The sequence below is a fragment of the Mus musculus genome, chromosome 8 (genome assembly GCF_000001635.26).
Source record: "Mus musculus strain C57BL/6J chromosome 8, GRCm38.p6 C57BL/6J".
Taxonomy (NCBI): Eukaryota; Metazoa; Chordata; class Mammalia; order Rodentia; family Muridae; genus Mus; species Mus musculus.
In genome coordinates this window covers 47,387,457-47,414,135 of record NC_000074.6, presented here as the reverse complement: position 1 = coordinate 47,414,135, position 26,679 = coordinate 47,387,457, and the positions used below count along the sequence as shown (strand labels likewise).

The following is a 26,679-nucleotide window of genomic DNA, read 5'->3' as shown; positions in this document are numbered from 1 at the left end:
TCCACTGCACAGCTAACCTCGGGAATTGTTGGGTGTCTTCCAGGATAGGGTCGCGTACAGGCTGGAGACAGAAGAGGGTCCACTGGAGTTGGAGGAGGGACTGATGACAATTTTTCGTGCTTGACTAGGCTTTTTAAAAAGCTACTTCTTAGGGTACATTAACCAGCCAGCGAAACCACTTGTTTCTGAGGGGAGGTGGGAGGTGGGGGCGGGGGTGGAGCGTGGGGCGGAGCGACATTTCGCTGCTCCGGAATCGGTGCCTTCTCAGTGGCGCCGCGCGTCCCCCTCCCCCCTCCGGATCTGCCCGGAGCTGGGCGCTTAAACTCAACTCTCCCTGCCAACACCGCCACCTTCACGGTCTCCGGTACCGGCCTTCTTGGAATTCCTCAGGCCGGGTCCCGCCGAGGGAATTCCCCGGATCGCGGCGAACTGCCCGCCCCCTCGGCACCCTTTCCTCCGGCTCTCCGCCCCCGCTGGAGCTGCGGGCTGCCAAGGAAGGCTAGGGTGCCACGGCTGGAAAATGAGCTGTGCCCGGAGGGTGGCCGAGGGCTGCAGGTAACTGGCGCGGGACCTCGGGGGGCAGCAGGCTCTGCGTCGGTGTCCCTTCCCGGCACTACCGCGAGGCGACCTGCTGCGCCCTCCCGCGGGCTGCGCCTTGGGGCTCCCGGGCTCCCGCGGGGCAGGACGGGCGGGGAAGGGTGCGGACCCCCCGCCCCCAACGTCAGGCAAGACTCTGACTCTCCACAGCCACTGTCCGGTGCCGGTTCCTTCCAGCAGCCCGCAGAGGCGGCACCGGTGAGTGCAGTCTGCGCGACCGATGCCTGGTTAAGATGGAGAAGTTTCTGCAGATCGCGCCGCACTCTCTGGCCATCGTCCTGGGCCCGGCCGACAGCTCCGCAGAGGAGAAGCCCGGGACGGTTCAGCCCTCGCCCCCGGTTCCCACCCAACCCCGGCAGCTCGCCCGACACCACATCGGGTACGAGATCTTCGCAGATTTCAAAGCGGAGAACATGCAACACTTCTGGAACAAGAAGGTCACAGCCGCGGTGGCCGAGACTTTTTTCCTAGGCTGGATCGACGAGCAGGTCTTGCTGATCCAGGGCAAGGAGGAGCATCTAGAGGCGCTGCGGGAGGGCTGGACACGCAGGGCTCTGCGACCCCCCTCTGGCTTCCAGATCCGCTGCTTGGGTGAGTGCCGCCGCTCCGTCGGGCTGCGGGGTCCCTGCCCTATCCCCTATCCCCGGCTCCGGAGGGCGCTGAGCCTGCGCTTAGGCCGAGTTCCCGGGGCCCCAGGATTCTCGCGCGCATCTCGGTCTGGGAAGGGGTCCGCGGCGCTTCGGGAGCGCGGAATCGGGGGACTTTAGGGCACTTGGAACGTGGACTGCTCCTTGCACCACGCGCGTCAGGGGCGGCCAGGGGAGCCTCCTGGCGGCGTCGGTGGCGCGCCTTACGGGGCGGCGCCTGGGGCTGGCCAGGTAGGCGGCGCGGAGTTCTAGGGTGCACACGGGTCGGGGCTACGGATGTCAGCTTTTCCACGCCTCGCGGGCGTGGGGAGTGCGGGCCAAGCCGAGGGAGGGCGCGGAGAGTCGGGATTCCAGTGGTACCAGGTGTGCGTGGCCGGCCCTTCACAAGCGCCTCGGTCCCAAGGACATCCTTTTCCAGGGTGGCGACCTCGTGGGGCACGTCGTTTGGCTCAGGTGTGTTGGCGCCGTTCTCACTCTCCCGCATTTCCGTACAAGACAAAAGGTATAGTTCTTTGCTTGTGGAGAACTTCCAAACAGTACTGTGTGATTGAAGGTGGAGAAAAAAAGACAACTGAGAGGAGCTAGGGAAAACGTTTGATCTTTTAGTTTGTTGGTGGCGAAGGAGAAAAGAAAATACTGAGCAGAATAGCTGAAGAGGGGTTTTCGTGGCTGTAACTCAGGGTTGTATTGACTTGTATTTTTATTGCAATCCTACTTAATATGTTTTTCTTAATCCCGGGCAACCTGGCGCTTAGAAAACTTTAGTTTTGGACGACGGGCCCGGTGGCTAAGAGCAAATATAGCACATAGCGATGTTTTATGAAACGATCCGATAAAGAAAGCATTCTTTCTAGTTCCAGGGCTTAAACATTCTTTTATGACATTTTGGGAAGAGGTCAAAAGTTCAAACTGTAGAAGCCCGTAAAGCGACCTTCTGTGGTCCCCGCGGCCCCCCTGAAGGATTAGCTTTTACCTACTAATGTGTTTTCTATGCGGATGGTAAACAGATAGCATTTTTATTTTGCTGTATTTTGTCTTTTTTTTTTCTTTTTCGTAGCAGAGATTTGTTTTTGTGAAAGTTCCTTTGAATGGACCAGACAAACATCTAGTGAAAGCTTGTTTCTTATTGTCTCAAAGACCGATCTTGATTCTACCCCTCCCCCCACCCCCCCACCCCGACGCCCCGCATCTCCCTAGTTCAGCCCCTGTAATTAAGCTGCCTGCATTACTAAAGGGGCCGAGATGAACGCCTCTGAGGGTTGGTCTGCCTTTACTTCTTTTACAGTGCAGGACTTGAACATTTGGAGGCGAATCGTCATCCTTAAGTTTGTGCACACATCGTCAAGACCTTTTCTACAGTATTTTGTTAGTTTCCTTTGAAACTCGATCTCAGGCTGCTTTTGTGTTTGGATTTGGAGTTTTCATCTATGTACTTTATAGTCTAATGTACCCCTTGTAAAACTGAAAAGTTTGACAATGGCCTCCTTACTCGTTTCATCTGGAGGCCGTTGCACGCCCACCAAATTTGGGGATAGGATCTAAGGAACAGCAACATAGTTTCATTTGAAAACATTTCGGTATGTTCATTTTTTTAAAAAATGTTATTTTATGAGTCTTTATAAATAGATTGCAATGAGTGATCTGTCATATTCACCAGAGAGAAGCATTTTGACAAATGTGAAAGGTTCCAAACCCATTGCTGAAGTTGCTTGATTATTGCCGTTATTATGAATATTGCCTGTTGCAGGCTGACCTTCTCCTGATAGGAGTCTGCTTTGGCTACTGCAGGATTAGGCTCAGCCCTTAACTTAGGGTCTTGGGTTGGAGGAAGATGCTTCATCTTAAAACCCTGAGGCATCAGATAAAAGAGCTGGGGCTGGGGAGTTGGGGGTGGTACCTGCTGATATGCAGGTGGCAACTGCCTTTTGAACCCCCTTGGGGGGTCAAGATGTCTGCTGGTGCTTGCTTCACTTTCTCCCCACTAATGGTGGTTCTAATGATGGGTTGTTAGAGAGATTAGGATGTGTTATAAAATTCTCCAACGGGAATGTCAATGCCTGTGGCAGGCCCCCTCTTTTCTCGGAGGTACTGGGGACTGGCTCACTGCCTTTCATTCTGAAACACAATGTTACTACTGGTGACAAATCAAAAGAAAGAAAGAATCACACCATAAGCGGTGAAATCTGATTTTGAAAAATGAGATTGACGTTTTAGCATGCCCTCGGACTCAATCTATGTACAAGAGCAGGAAGCAAACACCGGCTTTGATACTTTTTAGTAATCTGGGTTTTTTTTTTTTTTTTTGGTTTATATTTTAATGTTACTACATATCTTTTAGTAAGTCTTCCAACTGATCTTCTATTTTGCACTTAAGCATGTGGTCAGATACCTTCATTCTCTTTTGTGATCTCAGTTAATGACTTCATGTGGGTCAGCCACAGAACCAGAGACACCAGTGAGCACTGCAGAGAGCATGATATTCCTACTTGCTGAACATGAACATGAACCAGGCGGGGCTCCGAAATAACCGACAGCCAATTGTTAGCTCACGGTTTATTATTCTTGCAGTAATAATGACATTCACACAAGGGATCATTTTCTAGATGGTTCCTTAGATCCCACCAGGGACAGTGAACTTGTAGTGAACTTGTTCTCTCAGATTCTCCCAGTGAAGAAGAGAAAAGAAGGCTTTGTTGCCAGTCTCAGATGCACATCTCCTGGGCCAGTGCCCCTACGCCATCCTGGACGAGAGGCTGCATAGACAGTACCTAGAAACTTTTGTCTTGTTCTGCCCTTCATATTTTACTTCATAGCTTACTGGGAAGTGGGAAACATCTACATTGGAAAATGCAAGCGTTTCAGTGTCTGTAATCCCCAAAGTATACGGTTCTAACCAGCTGTAAAATTTTCCGGTGAGGGTTGGACGCCCAAGTGGTGATTACAGGATCAACCAAAAAGGAGGGAATTAAATAACTCAAAGGACACGAAGTTTCAATTTGGCATATTCAAATCCACCACTTAGAAATATTCTTTGAAATACCCTATGGTATGCAAATTGAATCCAAGGGTCATTTTTTAATCTCTAGGGTACCCCCAAAGGAGACTTAAACGTGTATGCAAGAAACTAGTTATTATTTTTAACTGACTCTGAATTTCGAACATGCATAACACGTTTTAAAATTGTCCTGTAAAACACTTTACCTTAAGTCCCGTACATGTTCGTTGGGGTTTTCCAATGCCGATCTCTTGTCACTTCCTGAAGATACAAGGGCTGATAAGGCATGCGGTTTGGGGGTTGGGGTTCCGACTGGAGGCGCTGGGCAGTCAGTTTGGGGGCTGGGGTGCAGACTGGAGGCTCTGGGCAGTCAGTTTGGGGGCTGGGGTGCAGACTGGAGGCGCTGAGCCATCAGTTTGGGGGCTGGGGTTCCGACGGGAGGCGCTGGGCAGTCAGTTTGGGGGCTGGGGTGCCGACTGGAGGCGCTGAGCAGTCTGGGTGCTTCCTGAGCTTTTTGTTGTGTGTTTTGGATGAGCGAAAAGTTACATTCACTTTGTAAGCAGGCAGGATAGGTTTCCCGGGGTGAGAAGAGCCAGGCTTTGTGTGGGTGGGGGTGTGTGCTGGCCTAGGAAGGCTTCAGAGCAGCAGGCTGGAGCCAGGGTTTGCAGGACCGTCAGGTGCAGGGGCTGCAAACTTCAAACCCTGTTTGGAAGTGGATGGGCACGCAGTGGAAGTTGTTGTAAGGAGCAAGGGCCCTGTGTGAAGGGTTGGAAGGAACTGGGAACAACTGGGAGTGGGGCTTTTATGCCGGGAGAAGGAGTGTTTCAATACAGTTTTTTAGAGTCAGAGAAGGTGTCAGATGGGCTGGAGGGCACAACAGGTACAATTTATTATTATCTGCAGTCATGGGGACCAACCGGTCCCGTATCAGAGGATTTCTTTTATGATACACTGTAACTTATGCTGTCCACAGTCCTTGCCCTCCTAAGGATACCAATCTGTCTGCTTGAATCCAGGGGCCTCTCTGCCTTAGCCCTAGACTCTTGTGCGGCTTTGTGTGAAGCCACACTGTGGGCCTCTATTCCATTGTGCTGGGCTCCTGGGTTTTCCCACCTGTTAATGCTCACCGGTTCCTCTAACTTCAGATCCCAGGGATGCTGGGCTACGGTCTCTGACGTCTGCAGAGACTTCTTAACATTTGGTTCTTAGCTATTCAAATAGTTGTGAGCAAGTATACTTTTAAGACCTAAATGTACATTTTAGAGTGTAGTTAAGACCTAAATGTACATTTTAGAGTATAGTTAAGGCTAGTCCTTTGCATTAAAAAAGTTCAGAATATGCAGGTGTTATTTCATTTGGAAAATCTTAATAGGTGATGCCAGTAAGATTTTCTTTCCTCCTCCCTTCTTTCCCTTCCTTCTCAAGACTGCGTTTTATGCAGTGGAATAATGGCAATAGCCTTAGACTTCTACCTAGCTGACAGTGGCTGTGAATTATTCACCATTTTGTTTTTGCATCCAAGGGCTGCTATGAAAGTTGCCTTTTTTTTTTCTTTAAAAATTTATGTGTTTAATGTATAGGAGTACATTGTAGCTGTCTTCAGACACACCTAACTAGGACATCTGATCCCAGAACAGATGGTTGTGAGGCACCAAGTGGTTGCTGGGATTTGAACTCAGGTCCTCTGGAAGAGCAGTCAGTGCTGTTAACCACTGAGCCATCTCTCTAGCTCCAAGAGTTGCTTTCTTAAAGAAGCTTTTTCAAGAAGTAAATTATCAAGACAAAATTGATAGGCGTTTTTTTTTTTTGTTTTGTTTTTTGTTTTTTTTTTTCCTCTTGGTGACACGGCTATAGGCCATATTAGACCAGATTAAAAGTAGATAAAGGCAGGTTTTTTAGGAGGCAGCTCTCCGGTAGGTTTGCTGATCTCACAGGTCAGTGAAGGCTAAAGAAGGGGATTTTATAGAGCTTAGGGGAGGAGTGATTACATGCCAGCCAGGCACTGGGATTGTGTCCATACATGGCCCAAAACTGAGCAATCTTGGGTGGGTTGGCAATCTTGGGTGGATTGGCAATCTTGGGTGGGTTGGCAATCTTGGGTGGGTTGGCAATCTTGGGTGGGTTGCTGGAAAGAGGGAGACAGGGAGTGATACACATTAGCTTGGAGTTTTCTCCCAGGGAAGAAAGTTTTCTCTGTGTGGGTAGGGTTTGGAAAAGGAGGGCAGCCAGGGTTTCCCAGATTGTGCTGGGAATGAACAGGGGTTTTAGCCTAACAAATATGTTTTTAAATGTTGCATACCCTGGACTGGAGATATAGCTCAGTGGTTAAGAGCACTGGCTACTCTTCCATAGGACCTGGGTTCAATTCCCAGCACCCACAGGGCAGCTCACAACTGTAACTCCAGTTGCAGAGGATCTGACGCCCTCTACAGGCATACATGCAGACAAAAATACCCATGAACATTAAGTAAATAAATTCATAATAAAAAGGTGTATCCTCCAGAAAACACTTGCACACTTAAAAACCAAAATGGAAGCTACTCAAAGCTCAGTGCTTTAGATCAACTTAAATTTGCTTAATTAATTGAATTAGTTGCTTTAAACTTCTTTGATTTGGTTGGCTAAGTGTTTAGTTAAGCACTGGCTGCTCGTCCAGAGGATCCGGGTTCAATTCCCAGTACCCACATGGCAGCTCACAACTGTCCAAGGGGATCTGACATGCTCACACAGATTAATGCATGCAAAATACCAATACACATAAAAGTAAAGAAATAAAGTATGGGAAAAAATGTATTTGATTCATCTAGCAACTGGGACACATACTTTCTCTGCTCTTTCTGAGTTGGGAAGTAGAGAATGAATCAGATAGTTCTGGTTAGTGAGCCAGCAGACATTCGGAAATTTAAAGAAAATTTGGTTTTGGTTTTTGCTGTGCTGATAATTAAACTCTGGACTTTATGCATATTTGGTTAGTACTCTGCCATTGAGCCATATCTCCAGTCACTGAAATATGAATAAGGCAGCTAGAAACTGCTCCCCCCCCTCCCCTGGCAGCTGGATGCTAAGGCGCATGTGCGGAAGGTCTCTCTGCGCTAGCGCCTCATTTTGGGTGAAGTTTGGATAAATGAGGCAGGTAGGCAGTAGCAATACTGACAGGGTTACACATGGAAGTTAGCCTGAAGTACTTGAAGAACAAAAGAGAAAGCCAGAGGGGTTGACCCAGGCTAGCCCAGTGGAGGCATGCAGGATTATACTTCCGCATTGAGGGGATATGAATCTTCAAGTACAGTGTGTTGGATTAGATTTGTAGAAAAATCTGAAAGAATTTCAGATATGATCTTATTTCTTGAAGATGTTTACCTGTCATATTAAAACCTAGGATAAGTCTAAATATGGGGCAATGATGTAATTAAGTATTCATTAACATCCAGTCAGTCATAAAAACATTTTTATGAACCATCTCACTCAGGGTCCCTGACCCTCTAAGCAAAGGCGTGTCAGTTTCTATATGAGGAAAGATACAAAGTGAACTTCCGAGCTTGCCTAGAGTCAGCGAGAGGCTTCATGAAGTCTTGCACATTTCAGGGCTAATTGTTTTCTTACTATTACTTCGTTGTTTACTTACTATCCCAAGCGTTCATTTGTCTCCTTGTGAGTTTGTTTTGAATTTGGGAAAGGAAGTGTATGGAGAGAAGAATTTATTGCTCATTATGAAGTTAATTTAAGGAAGTGGTTCTCAACCTGTAGGTCACGACCCCTTTGAGGTTGCACATCAGACATCCTGAATATCAGCTCTTACGTTCTGATTCAAACAGTAGCGGAATTACAGTTACGAGGCAGCAACGAAATAACTTTGTGGCTGGGGGTCAGCACGACATGAGGAACTGTATTAAAGGGTTGCAGCATTAGGAAGATTGAGAGCCACTGAACTAAGGGAATGTAAAATGGAGGAGGTGTCTGGGTGCCGTGGAAGCACTTCGTACACTGCTCCTAAGATGCAGGGTATGAGAGAGGGGAAGGTGGAGGTGTTGAGAGAGCTTGTGCGTAGGATGGCTTATGAAAAACAGCAAGGGTGAAGATGACGGAGAGGAGGAGGGAGCAGGGGACACCAGCTGGCCGCAGAACTGTGCCCAGCTATGTGACCTTCCAGGAGGACTTCAGGTTGGAAGTCCTGAGACAGGCAGGTCCTTTCCAGTTTTCACAGACTTTCTAACCAAGTGCCTTCTCAGTCACCAAGGCAAAGAGGCAGGTGTAGGGAGCTAACCTCATCATCTCTTGGTATCCTCATGGAACAGGCTGCAGGACTTCGTGTTTAGTGCATGGCCAAGTTTGGTTCCCAGTGTTCACGTCTAAAGCTGGTCATGGTGGTGGCACGTGCTTGTAATACCAGCTCCTAGGGGGCAGAGCCTGGAGGATATCTCTATGGCCATCTAGCGGAATTGGTGAGCCTTGGATCCCAGTGAGAGAACTTGTCTCAAGATATAAGGTAGATAGATATAAGGAGGAATGACATCCCAGGTTGTCCTCTGGCTTCAACATACAGGTGCACACGCATACACGCACACACATATACACGTACATACAGCATATATGCACAGAGACATTCTTTATCTGACTGGTTACAGCAGCATTGATCCTACGGTTGGACCCCACTGGCAGTATTCATGCAGAATCTTGGCTCTTCCTCCAAGGAAACTTACTGTCTTGCAGGTTCTGATGGTGACTCCTCCCCCCTCCCCCCTCCCCCCTCTCCCCTCCCCCCACCCCCCCACCCTCCCACACCCGCCTCTTTTTCCTTTGGTCTGGATAAGCTTGGAAAGTCTGCCAACTTTAGAGTTAATACAGAACTGTGGGACACTTGAGTAATTTTTGTGATAGCGGGGACTAATTTGTCTAGGTTGATTTCCTTTCACCAGAGCTTGGCTATTAATTTATTAAAACATCTTGGTTTGAGGAAAAGTCTTTAATAGTTAACTGTAAAAGTGAATATGGGGACATGAAAGGGAGACCTTAGGAACTGTGTCTGCCCCCAGATAATCTCAGCTACCCTGTCATTGTCATCGTCGTTGTCATCATCATCATCTCCATCTTCTACATCTTCTCTCCCATGGAAAAAGGAATATTCTACAAGATAAGTTTTATACCATTTCCATCTTAATAACCCCCCCTCCTGCCGCTCGCTCCAACCCCACTTGCTCCGGCCTATTTACTTATTATATATAATTACACTGTAACTATCTTCAAACACCCCAGAAGAGGGCATTGGCTCTCATTACAGATGATTGTGAGCCACCATGTGGTTGCTGGGATTTGAACTCATGACCTCTGGAAGAGCCGTCAGTCTTAACCTCTGAGCCATCTCTCCAGCCCTCCCCCAACATCCCCCTCCCGTCTTCATTTTATTAAGTGGTTGTGGACCCTACTTGAAAGTAGAATAAAGTGTGAGAGGGAGGAAGGTGGACTCTTGTTAATATTTCCTGTGTCAGGCAGTGCTGCAGGCACTTTGTATGCCTTGCCTCATCTGAACTTTAAAGAGCCATTGGTAATGGGGTTTGCTTTAATTTTTTTTTTTTTTTTTTTGGATATTGTTTGCATGCTCTGCCTGATGCCAGAAGAGAGCATCCGATCTCCCAGAGCTTGAACTACAAACCATTCTGAGCTATCCAATGTGGGTGTTTCTAGTTTAGTATTTTTATCTTTTATTTTTGTATAAAGGAGTGGAATAAAACTTTTAGATGTGAAATAATTTCTCTCATTAAAAAAAAAGAATTAATTTACAGCACGGTGGCACAGGAATATGTAAGGTAACAACTGAAGATAAAGGTTCTACAAAAGGAATACACTAGGCTGTATGGTTTCCTTTAGTGGTTTTAAAATTTATTTATGTGTAAGTCTGTGTGTAGGTGTGTGCATGTGAGTGTAGTGCCCATGGAGGCCAGAAGAGGACGTCTGATCCCTTAGAGTTGTGAGCATCCTGCCATGGGTCCTGGGAACCGAACTTCTGTCTTCTGCAAGAGCAGCAAGTGCGCTTAACTGATGAACCATCTTTTCAGCCGCATGATTTCTTCAGCACATACAGATTGTGTAATTATAAAATGTAGGGTCTTTAAAGCTAAAAATTTACTTCTATGTACAGTTTTGATTAGGTCCCATAAGCTCTGACATACACACTTTCCATTGTTTTCGTTGGGTGGATAACTACTATTTTGATTTCCTCTTTGACCTAGCCATTATCCTAGATTAGTTTTTCTTACCTTGCCCTTAGCAGTTGATGTTTAAAAAACAAGACAAAACAAAACAAAACAAAACAACCAAAAAAGCAAAAAACAAACAAACAAACAAACAAAAAATAAAAAACAAAAAACAAACCTGTCATCGTTGGTTGCTTCTATTTTGCAGAGTCAGTGTTGACTCTATAATGTTTCATAATTGCAGAGGAGAAGCAAAAATTAAGAGGGAGGCAAGTATAAAGTCTTAACTGTTAGCATCAAAGTTTAGAAATCTCAACACAGCAATAGTCATGTCTCCATCCATCCCGGCAGGGGAGTGGTTCCAGAATCCTCTGTAAATATGGACACCCACAGGCGTCAAATCCCTCGTGCCGACTGGCTGAGCGGAAAGTAAACTGCACACATCGCCCATGTGTTTTGACCATGGCTAGAGATGGTTTGTAATAAAGTCACACAGGGTAAGTGTATTGTTTAGGGAATACAGTAAGAAAAACATTGTCTCTACATGTCCAATGTAGATATACTTTTCTTTAAATTATTTTTTTCAAATCTGCTTTTGGTCTAACCTGCAGATGAAGAACCCACAGAGATAGATGGCTTATTCTGTGTGTATTTAGTTCCAAAATTTACTCATATCCAGAATGAAAATCAGGTTTTCATGTTTGTCTCAGTTAGGGTTTTATTGCTGTGAGCAGGCACCATGACAAAGGCAACTCTTGTACAAGACAACATTTAATTCCAGCTGGCTTACAGTTTCAGAGGTTCAGTCCATTATCATCATGGTAGGAAGCAAAGCAACATGCAGGCAGACATGGTGCTGGAAGAACTAAGAGTTCTACATCTTAAATGAAAGCAGCCAGAGTTATACTATTTTGTCCGCAGGCAGTCCTGAGAAGTCTCTATTTCCACACTAGGCAGAGCCTGAGCATAGGAGACCTCAAAGCCCACCCTCACAGTGACACACTTCTCCATAAGGCCACACCTGCTCCAACAAAGCCACACCTGCTGATAGTGCCCCTCCCCGTGGGCCAAGCATTCAGACACAGGAGTCTAGAGGGCCAAGCCTATTCAAACCACCACAAAGTTGTACAGAAACCTGGAAAAAAATGGTAATTTTATTGGATGTGTCTGTTAGTTTCATTACTAAATTTTTGTTTTGGTTTGTTTTGCTTTTTTGAGACACGGTTTCGCTGTGAAGCCCTGGCTGTCCTTGAACGCACTCTGTAGACGAGGCTGGCCTTGAACTCAGAAATCTGCCTGCCTCTGCCTCCCAAGTGCTGGGATTAAAAGTGTTTGCCACCACTGCCCTGTCCTAAATTTTTATATATTAAGTGTATTGTATTCAAATCTGTTTTTATTTTTGTTTTTTGCTTTTATTTTTGTTTGTTTTGTTAGAGAATGTGGGTACTAAAGTAATTTTCTAAAAACTATATCTCCTGCTGTATTACCTCCTGTCTGACTTCCGTATGCTGGAGTTAAAGGCATACACTACCATGCCCAGCTATCTTTTGGCATCTTGATACCTCTTGCATATAGAATAGATGTTACCTTTTATATAAGCATGTAATATACATTTCTGTAGTTTATACAGAATGGTATAATACAGATTTCACTTTCTAGAAAGCAGAATGGAAAAACACTTTCAATATTTTTTTCTTCAGAACATTTACTTTCCATTCACCACTGTTGTTTTCTTTTTTCTCTTCTTTTCTTTTCTTTTCTTTTCCTTTTTCCTTTTTCTTTTCTTTTCTTTTCTTTTCTTTTCTTTTCTTTTTTTTTTCTTTTTTTTTTTTGAGACAGGTTTTCTCTGTGTAGCCCTGGCTGTCCTGGAACTCATGCTGTAGATCAGGCTGGCCTCAAACTCAGAAATCCGCCTGCCTCTGCCTCCCGAGTGCTGGGATTAAAGGCGTGTGCCACCACTGCCCGGCTTTCACTGTTGATAGACCATTTTAACTACTTTTTTCTCTATTAGATACATCTAAAATATACTATTATTGTGTCTGTGTATATGCACAAGCCTGTGGTTCTCATATGTTGCAAGGGACCTGTTTACAGCTCATGAGACAATCTCGGGTGTGAGTCTTCAGGTACCTTCCTTTTTCTTTTTTTTTTTTTTTTTTTTGAGACCAGGTTTCTAATTGACCCGGCACTCTGTACGTAGGTCAGGCTAGGTGGCCCACGAGCTTTCAGGGATCTGTCTGTGTCCACTTCGATGTCACTGAGATTACAGGCACACACTACCATGCCCAGCCTGGCGTGTTACGTTAGTTCCGTGGATCCAAACTCAGGCCAGCATACTTGGGATGCAAATATTTTGCCGTCCAATCCATCGCCCCAGCCCCTGAGCATCTTTTAGTCTCCAAAAAGCCTCAGATTTTTTTCCCATGGCATAGAGTCAAACATCAGCTTTTCGTGAATCATTCATACTGAACTGAAATAGCACACATCCCACCCGGCCACGGCCGTGCTTCCGTGTGAGCATTTAAATGCCATCCTTCATTTCTTTCCCTTTAACCTCACGACCACAGCGTTGATTTGCAAACCTGATTATTCCTTGGACACTGAGCTCTGGGTCAGGGATTGTAAGGGAGTGAGGTGGGGGAGGACCCCCAGTAGCAGGCAAAGAGCAGCAGTGGGTGTGAACGCTGGGATTATAGGCACGATCCACCACTGCCCAGCCCTGGGCTAGAGATTCTTAATATCATGCTCCTGCCTGACAATAAACAAGCAGGTGTTCACTGACACTTGTTAAAATGCAGGAAGGGAGATTTTATTGAGGACCATGGCAGTAGGTATAGGGACCATAGCAATGGCCAACTTTTCAACTTCCAAGCCGGGGTGAATACGATATTCTGGGGAAAAGGACATGCCATCGCCTTGGTTGTCAGACTGTTGAAACAATGGACTCCAAGAAACTGGAATTTCTCTAGAAGGATCTATCACATAGTGGGAAGAAAAAGACTGAACGTCAGCGGCCAGGAGCAGCCAGAGGAGGAACTTCACACAGTTCTGACAACTTAATCGGCTCAGTTGTGGAAGACTGGAGCAGAGACGGATGGGTAGGACCTGGACCAGAACTGCTCTGTTAGGAATAACTCGTGGCCATCTACTTAAACTTCGACCTCATGTTAGGACTATGAAGATAGATTTAGGGTGAAGAGTGTTCCTGGACCTCTCTCTCTCTCTCTCTCTCTTTATCTCTATCTCTCTCTCTCTCTCTCTCTCTCTCTCTCTCTCTCTTTCTCTCTCTCTCTCTTTCTCTCCCCTTAGCTGGCACATGTAGACCAACCTGGTCTCCGACTCACAAAATACAGCTCCCTCTGCCTCCTGGGCTTGGGCTAACAGCATGCACTACTGTGGTTGGCTTTACTTTACCCTTGTGACTGGCTTATTGAGGTTGAGTGTCTGAGCCTAGTTTGTTAGGGTTACCAGGACACATGTTCTGACCTGAACCAGCAACCGACTCACAGAGCTGAATGCCGAAGTATTCAGCCCGAGCAAGTGGCAGATTTGAAACTGAGGGTCAGAGTGGAGGGGGAAGGATGGGGCATTATTTAAGGAAACGGAGGGTTCTCACTGAACACAGGTCAGGTTGGTGGGATTCACTTGGGCATGGTGGAGGAAGAGAAACCGATCAGCTGTCAAGGATGAGGTTTCTGCTAAGCTAGCTTAGCATCGGTCTCTGTGGAAACTACATACACACACACACACACACACACACACACACACACACACTCATACACACACACACACTGAATGAATAGGCAGGCCTAAGAAACCAACTGTTCGGGAACTTGAGTAAAGTTTGACTAAGCCAAGAAAACGTAGCACTGATCCGGGCTCACAGGTCAGGGAGGGACAGTGGAGGGCACATGAGCAGAGGCAGCCATTTGATAGGAGGAAGCCACATTGAATGCTATTTGGAGATCAGAATTGTTTTTGTTTGTTTTGCCAGTTCATACTGTATAAGCATCCGATGTTTGAGTACCTTGGTCGCAGGGTTACACGCCGCAGGATAAGGAAGATGCTGGCCTTATATCTATCTGGCTCACAATGGTTTCAAAGCCACAAGGACCCTCCAGGAATTAATTCTAGAGACTTTTAGGAGGTGCAACCCCAGCTTCTCGGTTCCAGCCTGAGGTCCAGGGTCGCGTGCTGTTCCTGTGCGTGCTTAAGCTTTTGTTCTTATCTTTTCTCATCGGAACTCGCCCTTTGCCCACTTGTAGCAGTAACCATAGATATTTCTAATGGTTCTGAATCGAGAAGGACGGGAAGACAGGAAAGCTGTGTCTCAGGACAGGAGAATCTTCAGTTTAGAGAGCGCCATGGAGATAACAGCCACACTGCTAAGTGATGAGCTTCACCTACCGATAGATGACCGATTAACTAGACACTCTTTCCCAGAAATCTTTACTTGATAAATTCCTTCTCGGCTCACTTTCCAGGTTTAAAATGAACGTAAGAACCAGGCTTGGTTTGAATAGCCTGGCACTGGTGGAGCACGACTTTAATCTCAGTGCTCTGGAGGCAGAGGCTGGAGGATCTCTGAGAGGCAGGGGCCAGCCTGGTCTACCTAGTGAGTTCCAGGACAGATAGCCAAAGCTACATGAAAGAGACCTTGTCTCAACCAAACCAAACCAAAACCAAACAAACAGAACCTAAATATATCTCACTGATAAATAAGTTTCCTGGGTGAAACAAACAAACAAACAAACAAACAAAAAAAAAACTCAGAAAACACCAAGATTCTTAAAATGATGTGAGTTCCTTTGTTTTCAGGAGTGTGGCCAAAAGGAAGCAAGCTGGCTCTCCCAAGGTCCAGCCCTGTGTAACTCTGTTCATACCAAGAATTTAGAAGTAGGTTTAGCCAGCAAACTTACACGCAGTACGAATAAGTCATACCTCAAACTTACGTATTCAAATTGCTTCGTAGATAAAGTCACATTTGTGTGTGATACCTTTTAAAATGTCAATTGGAAGGATTTTAGATTAAAACTAGAAAAAAGCTAAGTATGGACCTTTAAAACACATTTTCTTCCTTCTGTTAACATTTCTGAAAGTTTAATAGTGGAAGATCAGTTTCCGGCTGAAAGAGTGGAATTGTAGCTGCTTTCAAGAACAGTTGAATATGAATTGTCCAGTTCACGTTCGTCGGTTCAGCTCCGCCGTCAGAACGTGAGTCTACACGGGCCAACTACAGGTCAAGAGCATGACCTACACTGAAAGTGCTCTTGTTTCCAGGGAAGGGATGTGTCAGGAGGGAGAATGTTCACATTCTTCTCACAGGCGCTGATGCTTGCAGCATGAAGTCGGGGGGATGCAGTTAGCTCCTTGTAACACTGTGAACATACTTAATTTTTCAAGTAGAGCGCCCTTGTGCTGACTTTACCCTTAAGCTGCGAGAGCGCATCCAGGCATTTCAGTTAAGACTGCCTTCTCCAGTCATAAAGGTTCAAAAGAGTCCCATGTATAGGTCAGTTATTGTGTTTTTATTCTGCTTGTTTATGTAGTACTGTATTCTGCTTGCTCACGTTAACAGGTGATTTTGAGTGTGTCCTTCCCATCAGACTATAACTGTCTTGAAGGTAGAGGCTGCAAACTTTGGCTTATGTTTTCTAATCCAGTTCCCTGTGCTGATGCACAAGTTTCAGCACTGCATGTCCTTAAAAGCATTGTTAATATGAAGCAGATGGCGGCGGCGGCTCCAAACTATGATATGCTAAATGTGGGTAAAGATGACATAAGTCTGATGCCTTCATAAGCTGGCAGTGATATTGTAAACTAATTCCCCCCCCTCCCCCGAAAGCATTTGAGCAGTGTGTCAAAAGTCACCCAGATGTTCACATGGTGGGATGTGGTCATTTTATCTCTAGGACCAGATATAAAATAATAATGGATCCTATAGAGGCATAGGCCTTTCCATATACAACTTCTATGGAAAAAAATACTTGTATGTACTCTGTCATGAATGGAAAGTAGTTATGGATATTCTGTTTCTGTGTGTTGGGTAGAATACTTGGTAGCTATTGAAAATGTCGTTGAGGCTCAGTGTGATGACACACACCCATAATCCAGGACTCTGGAGACAGAGGCAGGAGGACTGTGAGGTAGAATTTAGCCTGGGCAACGCCCTGGGCTGTATGTATATGGAGACCCTGTCTCAAAACCGTCATGAATCAACAACACTGAGAGGTACTTACGTTTGATGATGTTCCTTGAGCTGAGTCAACTATTGGGTAGCCGATCTAATCAGACCTGAACTTGAATCAGGTGCATCCGAATTATTTGGGAAAAATAACAACACTACCACACGACTGTATACCACTTTCTGTGCTTTGGGCCACCTCCAGGCGTCTTTTGAGGTGAAGGACCGGAGCTAGAGGGTAACCTTGTGCCGTCGTGTTAAGTGGTGTGACTGGTGGCTCATGAGTTTGTCCAGCTCAGGCTCGCTGGAGAGCTTTAAACACACTGCATAAGTACCCAGCAGCCTCCTCTGAATCAGGCTCACCTGATAAAGATGCAGAGGCCAGATCCTTGGCCAGTCTATGACCAGCACTGAGGATCATTTGAACAGCCAATTGATTGATGTTTTTAGTCCCTAAACACCAAGTACACACCAAGTATCCCCATCTCAAGTCCTGCTCATCATGCGTGGACGTAGGGATTAGAAGTAAAGGCAGAGTTTTGTTGATTTATTTTATTATTTTATTTTATTTTATATTTTTGGTCTCCACTTTTCAGATTTCCTTCATCAAGGAGTGATGTCACTAAGAACAAAGTTACAGTTAAATAAAAGATTTTTAGGAGCTCGTTTGGGGCATACTATGCTACTTTAAAAGAACTTTTTAAAGTTAAAAATTACACTTATTGATATGTGCTGGTGTGTGTGTGTGCATGTGTGTACATAAGTGTGTCATGCCATGGAGCACATGTGGCGGTCAAGGATCACTTATGAGGATCTGCCGTCTCCTGCTACCATGAGTCTCGGGGGCTGAACAAAGTTGTCAGACTTGGCAGCAAGTGCCTTTACCAGCTGATCCATCTTCCCGGGCTGCTGCTTTAAACAACCCACAGGAAGGTCCACAGGTGGAGAAAATGGAATTAAATCCCGAAAGAGACTTACACTTGGCAAAAGGCTACAAAATGTATCAGTTGAACTATTACTGTGACCAGCATATCTTAAATCTGCCTGTCTTCTAACATAGCTTTAGAAAGTAAGACTTGGGGGTGTAAGTTTGTAAGTTAAATAATGTTGGAATTGTGTCTTAATCAAAAATAAAATATTGGATAATTAAGGAAAGCCTGATTGGCTAGTCTGTTTATCCCGTTGGCAAGCCTGCCTTTGCATTGGGTTGTACAACGTTTTTAGTTAAGGAGGAAGGTATTTTTCTCATGATTGAGAGGAAAGGGTGTGAGGTGATATATTGTTACAGGACATGATGGTCCTTGCTGTTGATGCTGAGCCAAATGACATTCAATGTGGGAGCGAACACAGGATCTTTTTCAGTCCACTCTTGTGACACTGTAGGTTGCTGCTTTGTGTCACCCCAATGGTGAAAACCTGGAGCCTTCAGTAGAATAAAAAGGATACTGAAAATTTTCTATTTGCAGGGGGCAGACAGAAGAGGATGTAAAATTTGCATAATCTGTTATGCAAATGTTCAGAAACACACTTTTATTATAGAGCTTTGGACATAGGATCAAATTTTTTTCTGTGTGTGTATGTGTGTGCACAAACAGCTTTATTTTCATAGACAATTTAAAGACAGAAAACAAGTGTTATCAGAAGTCCTGGGGAACCCCAGTAGAGATATCAAATGTTACCCGAGAAATAAGGTCCTGTCTTTGGGGTCCTGAGACTCGTTAATAAGATAAATTAAGAACAGGCACACATAGAAGATGGAGGACAAAGAGTGGACCCGAACAGAAGCATGAGAACGCTTTATAAGAGTTTAAAAAAGAGAACTCCAGAGCAGGCCAGCTGTGAACTCTCCAGCTGCTGGGCCGGCGCACTAAAGCTGTGCTGCTTGGGATGAGCGGCTTGGAGCTCAGCCCTTATGGCGGGCATCCACACGCCCGCCCGCCTGTACTGGGAAGGGGAACTTCAGGAATGGAGCAAGGAAGCCCAACGTGTTAATTAGGGAGTTTAAAAGCACATTAAAGGCTCTAGCCAGCATCCAAAAGTAAAAGATGGGAGAGAAGAAAGAAAGAGTTATGTCTTTCTGAGTCAGGCCTTAGGAAGATGGGCAGATCCAGCAGGATCTCAGGGTAGCTCAGCTGGTAAGGACTGCGCTATGGGGGGTGGGAGGTGGGAGGAATTCTGGGAAGGAGAATCACAGTGCCTTAGAGCCAGGGCTATACAGAGAAACCCTGTCTCGAAAAACCAAAAAAAAAAAAAAAAAAAAAAGGTGAACCAGCTTTCCATAGCTAGCCAAGTCCTGCGCTGTCCTGCTGGATTAGCCGATAAGACAAGGGCCAGCTTCTACCCAGAGGTGAGTTCTACCCTCACAGGCTGATTCGGTGTTTCTGTAGAATAGTTAGCACTTTTGCTGTTAGTTATGACCAACTGTAATTGTGTTCTGACAGTCCGGGTATAGTCACGCCTAATATCATGATAGGAGGAAAGAGAATGCTGATTTTCGAAGGTTCGAGCTCTCTGCTAAAGAGAAAATCATTCTAAGTTTTCAACCCCCAATGAGGTCTAGACCATTCTCTTCTAAGAACGTGGCACTACTTATTGTCTTCACTTCCAGAGATGTTTTGCACAGAGGAAAAAAAAAAAAAAAAAAAAAAAAACACCCTGAAGCCAGCAAAGTCAAGCAACGAAGAACATTGACTTTCCTACTTAGGATTTGGTTCTTTGAGGTCTCCCAGCCTCGGTTACTTTTTCTTGAGGTTTCAAACATACAAGTGTCACAGTCCAATACCAAAATGATGACACTTGAAGAGAAAATACATGTGTCAACGATACAAATATTTTTCACACTACATTTTTTTTTTTAATGCTGTCAGGGCTGGAGAGATGGCTCAGTAGCTAAGACCTCTGGCTGCTCTTGCCAGGGACCTGGGCTCAGTTCCCAGTACTTACACAGCAGCTCAGAGCCATCTGTAACTCCAGTTCCAGAGGACCTGACACCCTCTGCTTGTCTCTGTGGGCACCAGACATGCAAGTGATACCCACAATACTTGGAGACAAAACACTCACACACCGCAACAAAAGTTTTAAAAATAGTCTTAAAATAAAAATGTTGAGCATGTTGCTCTGGGCCAATCAACCACCCTAGCTTCCTTCAAGTTGATCAACCCTAAATCAGGGGAGGAAAATTCTTCAGGAGCGTTAAAACCCACAGCCCCCTGGAAGAGACTGGACTTTTCGGTTTCTCAAATTTCTCCACAGTTTTGCTGCAGGGGGTCTTTTTCTCTGCGTGTCTGGTGCGTGCGTGCGTGCGTGCGTGCGTGTTCGTGTGTGTGTCTGCTGCATGTGTGTCTGGTGCATCTGTGTGTCTGCTGCATCTGTGTGTCTGCTGCATTTGTGTGTCTGCACACCCTCAAGAAACGCCTTTCTTCACCTGCTGAGACTCTTGTCCTTTCTCCACTGCCACCTGTTGTCCTTCAGACTTGTCCTGCCTTTTACTTCATTATTATTATTTTATTTTTTTAATGTTTTTTTGAGATGGAGTTTCTCTGTGTAGCCCTGGCTGTCCTGGAACTCATGCTGTAGACCAGGCTGGCCTTGAACTTAAAGATCCCCTTGCCTCTGCTTCCCGAGTGAGCGGCCACCACCCAGACTGGCAGAGAATGCAAGCCTGATCTAGATCCCTAAACTGTTATCATTTCAAGCCTCCTAGCCTCTATCACTACGTTAAAGAAAACCATTAGATATTAATCTTTAAAGTAGTTCTTTTTTTCCTTTTATTTGACCTGTGGCCTTGTTTCAGTGTTTTAAAAAGATCGCAAAACCAGGTGGTAGTCATTTTTCAGATTAGTTTTTAATTACCTTACTAACTAATTAAACAATTAACATGTGTGGACAGATACTCACTTGTAGCATATGTGTGGAGGTTAAAGGCCAGCTTGCCAAGTCTCTCTTTCCACCATGTGGGTCTTAGGGATTGACCTCAGGTGGGTAGGCTTGGTAGCGCTCACCAAGTCTATCAGCTGAGCATCTGCCTGGCCCTAGAGTATTTTTTATTTTGTGACATAAGTATCCTGTGACTGCAGGCCTGAAAACCTGCTTGCCTGTATACATCTCTGTTTTATACAGAGGGGTCCTATTATGAGGGGCTTATATAGGGAGGATTCACCATCTCCCTTCTGTGCTTCAGCAATTTGTTTTTATTTAATTTATTTTTTTTTTGTTTTGTTTGTTTTTTGACTTCTGAGGAGAGACTCCAGGTGTCACTAGCTGTGGCTTTCCCTCGGTGACACCTGCTTCTACTTCTACCTCCTACCTCTAAAGCTGGGTATTCCGTCATGAGCTGTCAGGAGCTCTCGTTGTGGACATGGACACACTCTGCCCGCTCTGCAGGCTTGGACACGCCTCTGCGTGCCCTGCTTCAGTGAAAGACAAATTCCAAATGTAGCCATTTCCCCACCTCTGGCCTCCCAAAGCTTTGGCTTCTGAAAACACACAGCAGGTTGCCTTGCTTTTTGTTTGTTTTTGGTCTCTTTGTATATGCCGGACAAAGTATGGTCACTGAGTGTTATCAGGTGTGTGTCTTGTAAAGGACTGACATTTTCCTGCTTAGTTTCAAAATATGCTGACTGAATACCATAGGCTGAGCCGGCGGATTCCGTGTGTGGTGTTTGAGACACCCAAGGTAACTGCAAATAGAAAAAGAAAACACTGAAGTTCAAGTTTTTTTTTTTCCCCTTCCCAGTCATGGACCTGTTCATTCACTCCTGGCCCCCCTTCCCTGCTGCTAATCCAATGTAGTTTAATGACTTTATTTTGTCCTTGAATTGTACCCAGAGGCTTGCTTGGGACCCTCCCTTGGCTGGATGCCTGTGCTGAACCATATGGCTCGTCACGGAATGCAGATAATGGCTTCGTTTCCTCCTGTGTTTTAATCGGCAGAAACCTGTGCGAGCAGGTAGACCTTCCATAAAGTACGAGCGAAAGCATCGTGCCACGGTTATTCATGCCAGAGTGCAGCCAGCCCCGGGACTCTTTCCAGAAAACCTCAACGTCTTTCCTGCTCTCTGCTGGACGCGTTACCGCGTGACCCTAAGAGAACGGGTAATGCCTTCTGTAATGGTCATGGCTGAGCCCCGGTGGGCAGGTGGGCTTTGCAGAGGCTCCTCTGCAGGGAGAGTTCCATGTCTCCCTCCCCTCCCTCTCCACTGTCTGTCCTCTGCCAGTCTGAGCTTTGCCTCGGGGTTCAGTTAATGTACCTGCTGGGGTCTGCAGCCCAGAAGTACAGCTTTGGAGACTTTATCTGACTACTGCTTGGCCATGGAAAGCCGACCTCCATAAACCATGAGCCTGGAAGCAGTCTGTGCCATCGCTGTTGTTTGAGAATGAGCCTCTAAAAGCCGCCGTTTACTAGATAGCCGCTGTGCTGGATTCCGAGCTAGTCTGTTTCTGTGCATATGTGCTGCGTAAGGCAGTCAGCACCAGACTGTACATATGATGACCGTCCCCACAGCCTAGGTGTGCTGTGTAGCCTGCAACCATCTTGGTTAATGTAAGTACACTCTGATGTTTGCGCAATGCCAGAACTGGCTGCTGGCGATTGTAAATGATGTATTTAATCTTTGCTGAAATTTAGTGGAGTTCTCCTTATCCCCATTTTCTGAGAAGTTGAAACAGAGAGACAAACAGGGTTTTTACCCAATGGTGAGCTAAGAATAGTCCTGCCGAGACAGCCCTGCTCCAACAGCCCCTGTCTCTTCAGATCACAGCTTTGCCCTCCTTATGGGGGGGGCATAATAAGTAACCCCCTTATATAACCCTTTCACTCTCTCCACCCTGGCATCCTTCATGTGTAGGTCAAGCCTTCGTCAGGTGTTCCCCTCGGAAGGAAAAGGTAACTACAGAGATCCATCGATGGCAGTCTGCCCTTTTACAGACTGTCACCTGCAGGCCATGGGTGTCTGAAAGTGGATGATCCAAGGCAGACTGTAGGATGGGGACAGCTTGCTTTCCCTCATCCTGCCTTGTGCTTTAGCGTCCAAGAACTGGGAAACCAGGGCACATGGAATTCTGCTCTTTCTTTTCCTGCCTGGTGGACATGAGGGCTTAGTGTTGTCAGTTTTGCCGCGCATGCCTGTGGGGGATCATACGTTGACTGAGGTGGGAGGACCTGCCTGTTAGAAGTGGCACCATTCCCTGGCTGGGATCCTGCACTGGATAAGTGGAGAAAGGAGCCGAGCACTAACACTCCTGTCTTTCACTGCCTGTCTTAGTTAGGGTCTTACTGCTGTGAATAGACACCATGACCAAGGCAGCTCTTCTAAGGACAACATTTAATTGGGGCTGGCTTACAGGTTCAAAGGTTCAGTCCATTATCATCAAGGCGGGAGCACGGCAGCATCAGGCAGGCATGGTGCAGGAGGAGCTGAGAGTTCTACATCTTCATCTGGAGGCTGCTAGGAAAAATACTGGCTTCTAGGCAGCTAGGATGAGGATCTTAAAGCCCACACCCATAGTGACACACCTACTCCAACAAGGCCACACCTAGTCCAACAAGGCCACACCTACTCCAACAAGGCCACACCTACTCCAACAAGGCCACACCTACTCCAAGACCACACCTACTCCAACAAGGCCACACCTACTCCAAGACCACACCTACTCCAACAAGGCCACACCTACTCCAACAAGACCACACCTACTCCCACAAAGCCACACCTACTCCAACAAGACCACACCTACTCCATCAAGACCACACCTACTCCAACAAGACCACACCCACTCCAACAAGACCACACCTACTCCAACAGGGCCAGACCTTCTAATAGTCCTGGGCCCAGCATATACAAAGTATCCCAGCATCCCTGTTTCCTGGCTGTGGATGTAATGTGACCAGCTCCTTTAAGCGTCTGCTTCCTAGACATTCTCTCCGTGATGGTGGACCTTGGCACTGGGATCCAGAACCAATCCCCGTATCTCTTAAGTTGCTTTTACCACAGCTACAGGAAAAGAGGCAAAGAAGTAGGTGTGTTGAGTCACCCGATGTGGTCACAAGAGGAGACAGGAAAGCATGTCTAGTGTCTTAGCAGAGACAGCAACACCTGGAGGTGTTTCCCCTCCCTAGTCCATTTGGCACACAGCTGCTGGCAGGAGTCTTATCCAAGGAATCTGCTTTTGGATTCCAGTGACTTCCAGAACCTCCGGGGCTTTTCCTTGGTCCTTCCCATCCATACTTCTTGACTATAGATGCTTTAAGACAAGGATGCAGTCGATCCCTGGGCATATTGTAAATTACTGTATGGAGTGATGTTAAAAATGGCGTAACATTAATCCACCGTCGTCCCTCACATGCATCCTGGGACTTGATCACAACCCCAAATAGTTACGACGTGCGTAGCCGTGCATCTTGTGAAACTGGCTACCAACTTTCTGTGAGGAGTGATTATTTATTTATTTATTTATTTATTTATTTATTTATTTTTTACAAGGTCCCCTTTGCTGTGGCTCTGCAAACTGGGGGAAAGCAGAGAGTGTTAAGTTTAGCAGCGTTACGTAACCATGTTGTTGGGCTCCAATGCTTCTCTCATTTCATTTTAATCAACTAACTAGGGTATATCTGGTTTTGTTCCTGTATGCACACGTGTGTGTCTTTTACTTTATACGCACGCATATTCTTGTATACACATCTCTGTGTTCCTGTACACACATGTATGTGCATTCCTGTATGTACATGGGTGAGTTTGTGTTCCTGAATGCAGGTGCATGTGTGTGTGTGTATTGCTGCTGTATGCACATATGTAGAGGCCAGAGGTTGAGTCTAGTACCTTAATCTGTCTCCCTCCATCCTATCTTTTTGAGACAAGGTCTCTCACTGAACTTGGCACTGGCCACTTTTGGCTTGGCTAGCTGCCCACTGAGTATCCAGGACCTGCCTATGTTTGCCCTTCCAGAGCAAGGTTATCATGTGAAGCACATCTGACTGTTTAACGGGTGTTGGGAATCTAAACCCAGAACGTGCACTGAATCGTCTTCCTGTTATATTTTACTTTTTGAGATAGGGTCTCACTGTGTAGCCCTGGCTAGCCTGGAACTCAATATGTAGGCCAGGTTGGCCTCAGACTTACAGAGAACTGCCTACCTCTTCTGCCTAGTGCTGGAATTAAGGGCGTGTGTTCTCATGTACTTCAGGGGTGGGGGTGGGGTGGGGGTGGGGTGGGGTGAGGGTGGTGGCTATTTTAAATTTTGAGAAGGTCTCATGTAGCTCAGGCTGCCCTCCAGTTTGTTATATAGCTAAGGATGGTCCTCTTGCCTCTACCTCCCCAGTGCTGGGATTTTAGGTGGCTAGTTTTTATGGTGCTAGAAGTTAAACCCAGGGCTTTGCACATTCAAGGCCAGCAATCTCTTCAACCAAGCTACAACCCCAGCCCATCCCCTCTATTTCAAAACAAATTCTTTCCCATTCTCTGCTTCCATTGGATCCTATTTTACTTTCCTAGTACACAGACCGTGTCTCCTCAAGTAAACTTCAGTCACATCTGATTGGAAAAGGCTGAGTGGAAGGGGTGAAAGGCTAAATTTTAAATAAATGACCACAAAACAGCATTGTGATTGCTGGGGGTGGAGGGTGGGGGTGGAAGTAGGGTCAGTGGGGTGTTTCTATTTGGCAAAATGACAAGTAAAGTTTATATTATTTTCTGTGCAGGAAACCAGATGAAAGCAAAAAAAAAAATGTGCAGTTTTAGGAATTTGAGGGTATTTGAGCTAATGGAGCGTGGAGTGCATATGACCTGCTATGCCGATTCTAGGCACCGTGGGGGATGCAGACGATGCTATGCGTGTGGTTCTAGCTCCTCAGTGTGCAAGGTTTTACCTGGGAGCTCAGATAACTGTAGGCAGGTAGTTAAACGTCAGAATGCGTTGCAGAGGGGACGAAGGGCTAAGCTGGCTCTCTGCCTCTATGATCAAGTACCTGAGGTACGCATCTTGTGAGGAGGAAAGAGTTCAACTGGCTCTCGGTGTGAAAGGCTTCTGTTCGAGGACACAGGTCTTCTCTGTTTTAGGCCTGCGGTGGGGGCCGGCACATCACAATGGGATATGCATGGGGGCAAAGGTGTTTCCCCTCGTAGTGTCCAGGAAGGAAGGGGGGAGGGACAGGAAAGGGTGAGGCTCCCAATATCTCCTTCAGGAACAAGCCTCTAATGACCTGCCTTTTCCAGTTGATCCTGCTCCTAAAGATCGCATCGTCTCCCGGGTCACCCTTCAGATCAATCACCATTTCCTAGTACAGGATAGTCAGGTGAGCTCACACTGGGCTTCAGACTGGCGGGATCACCTCAGGTCCGAGGCAGCTTTCGCAGGGAGCTGATTCTAGGCAGAGGCTTGCGTTTCATCAGTGTGTGTATAAGAAGCTATCTCTCCGTTGAGCTAGCACAGGTTGGGCATGTCTGCCCCTCCCCCCAGGGCCTTGGCTGTGTAGTCCCGGCTGTAGCTTCCATCAGGTTTAGTAGGTAGGATGGGAACACAAGGCCATTGGGAGGAAAGTAGGCAGAGGGGGTTGGGCTGGAAGAAGCAAGCAACAGAAAGCTGTTGGCTCCCAAGGCAGACCTGTGCTAGAGCAGTGGTTCTCAACCTTGCCAAGGCCGTGACCCCTTAATACAGTTCTTCGTGCTGTGCTGAACCCCAACCGAGAAGCTATTTTGTTGCTACATCATGACTGTAGTTTTGCTACTGTTATGAATCATGATGTAAATCGTTTTGGGGATAGAGGTTTGCCACAGGGGTTGAAATCCACAGGTTGAGAACAGTTGTTCTAGAAGATTCTCTGGGACCAAGAATGGCAGTAATTCAGACAGTAGAAGAAGGTGAAAGTGAGGCTCTTTCAGCCATTCAGTATCTGGGTAACTCAACTTTATTTTTCTCCTTCCCATTTGCAATCCACCATTAAACCATGCTGAGGTTTGCCATGTATTGTAATGCTGAATTCTGTGTCCCGGGATCTAGTTGCCTCAAGAGGAGTGGATTCTCACGTTTGCCAGCTTTTGTTGTGCAAACCTTGCTCCTTAATTTATAACTATT

The 26,679-nt window shown here is 46.2% G+C and overlaps 1 protein-coding gene across 2 annotated transcripts in view; it reads left to right on the top strand.

Moving 5' to 3' along the window:
• Nucleotides 1-288: 288 nt before the first annotated feature.
• Nucleotides 289-26,679, top strand: part of Stox2 (storkhead box 2) — a 233,800-nt gene continuing 207,409 nt past the window's right edge. Inside the window, exons 1-2 of one of the 2 annotated variants that reach the window (XM_030243766.1) lie at nucleotides 289-555; nucleotides 748-1,188. In XM_030243766.1, coding sequence (XP_030099626.1) covers nucleotides 831-1,188 — 358 coding nt within the window. In that variant the 5' untranslated portion in view covers nucleotides 289-555; nucleotides 748-830. Of the gene's footprint in view, nucleotides 556-747; nucleotides 1,189-1,675; nucleotides 1,698-26,679 lie in introns of those variants that run through there. The other variant, XM_006509495.4, reaches the window with a different exon arrangement.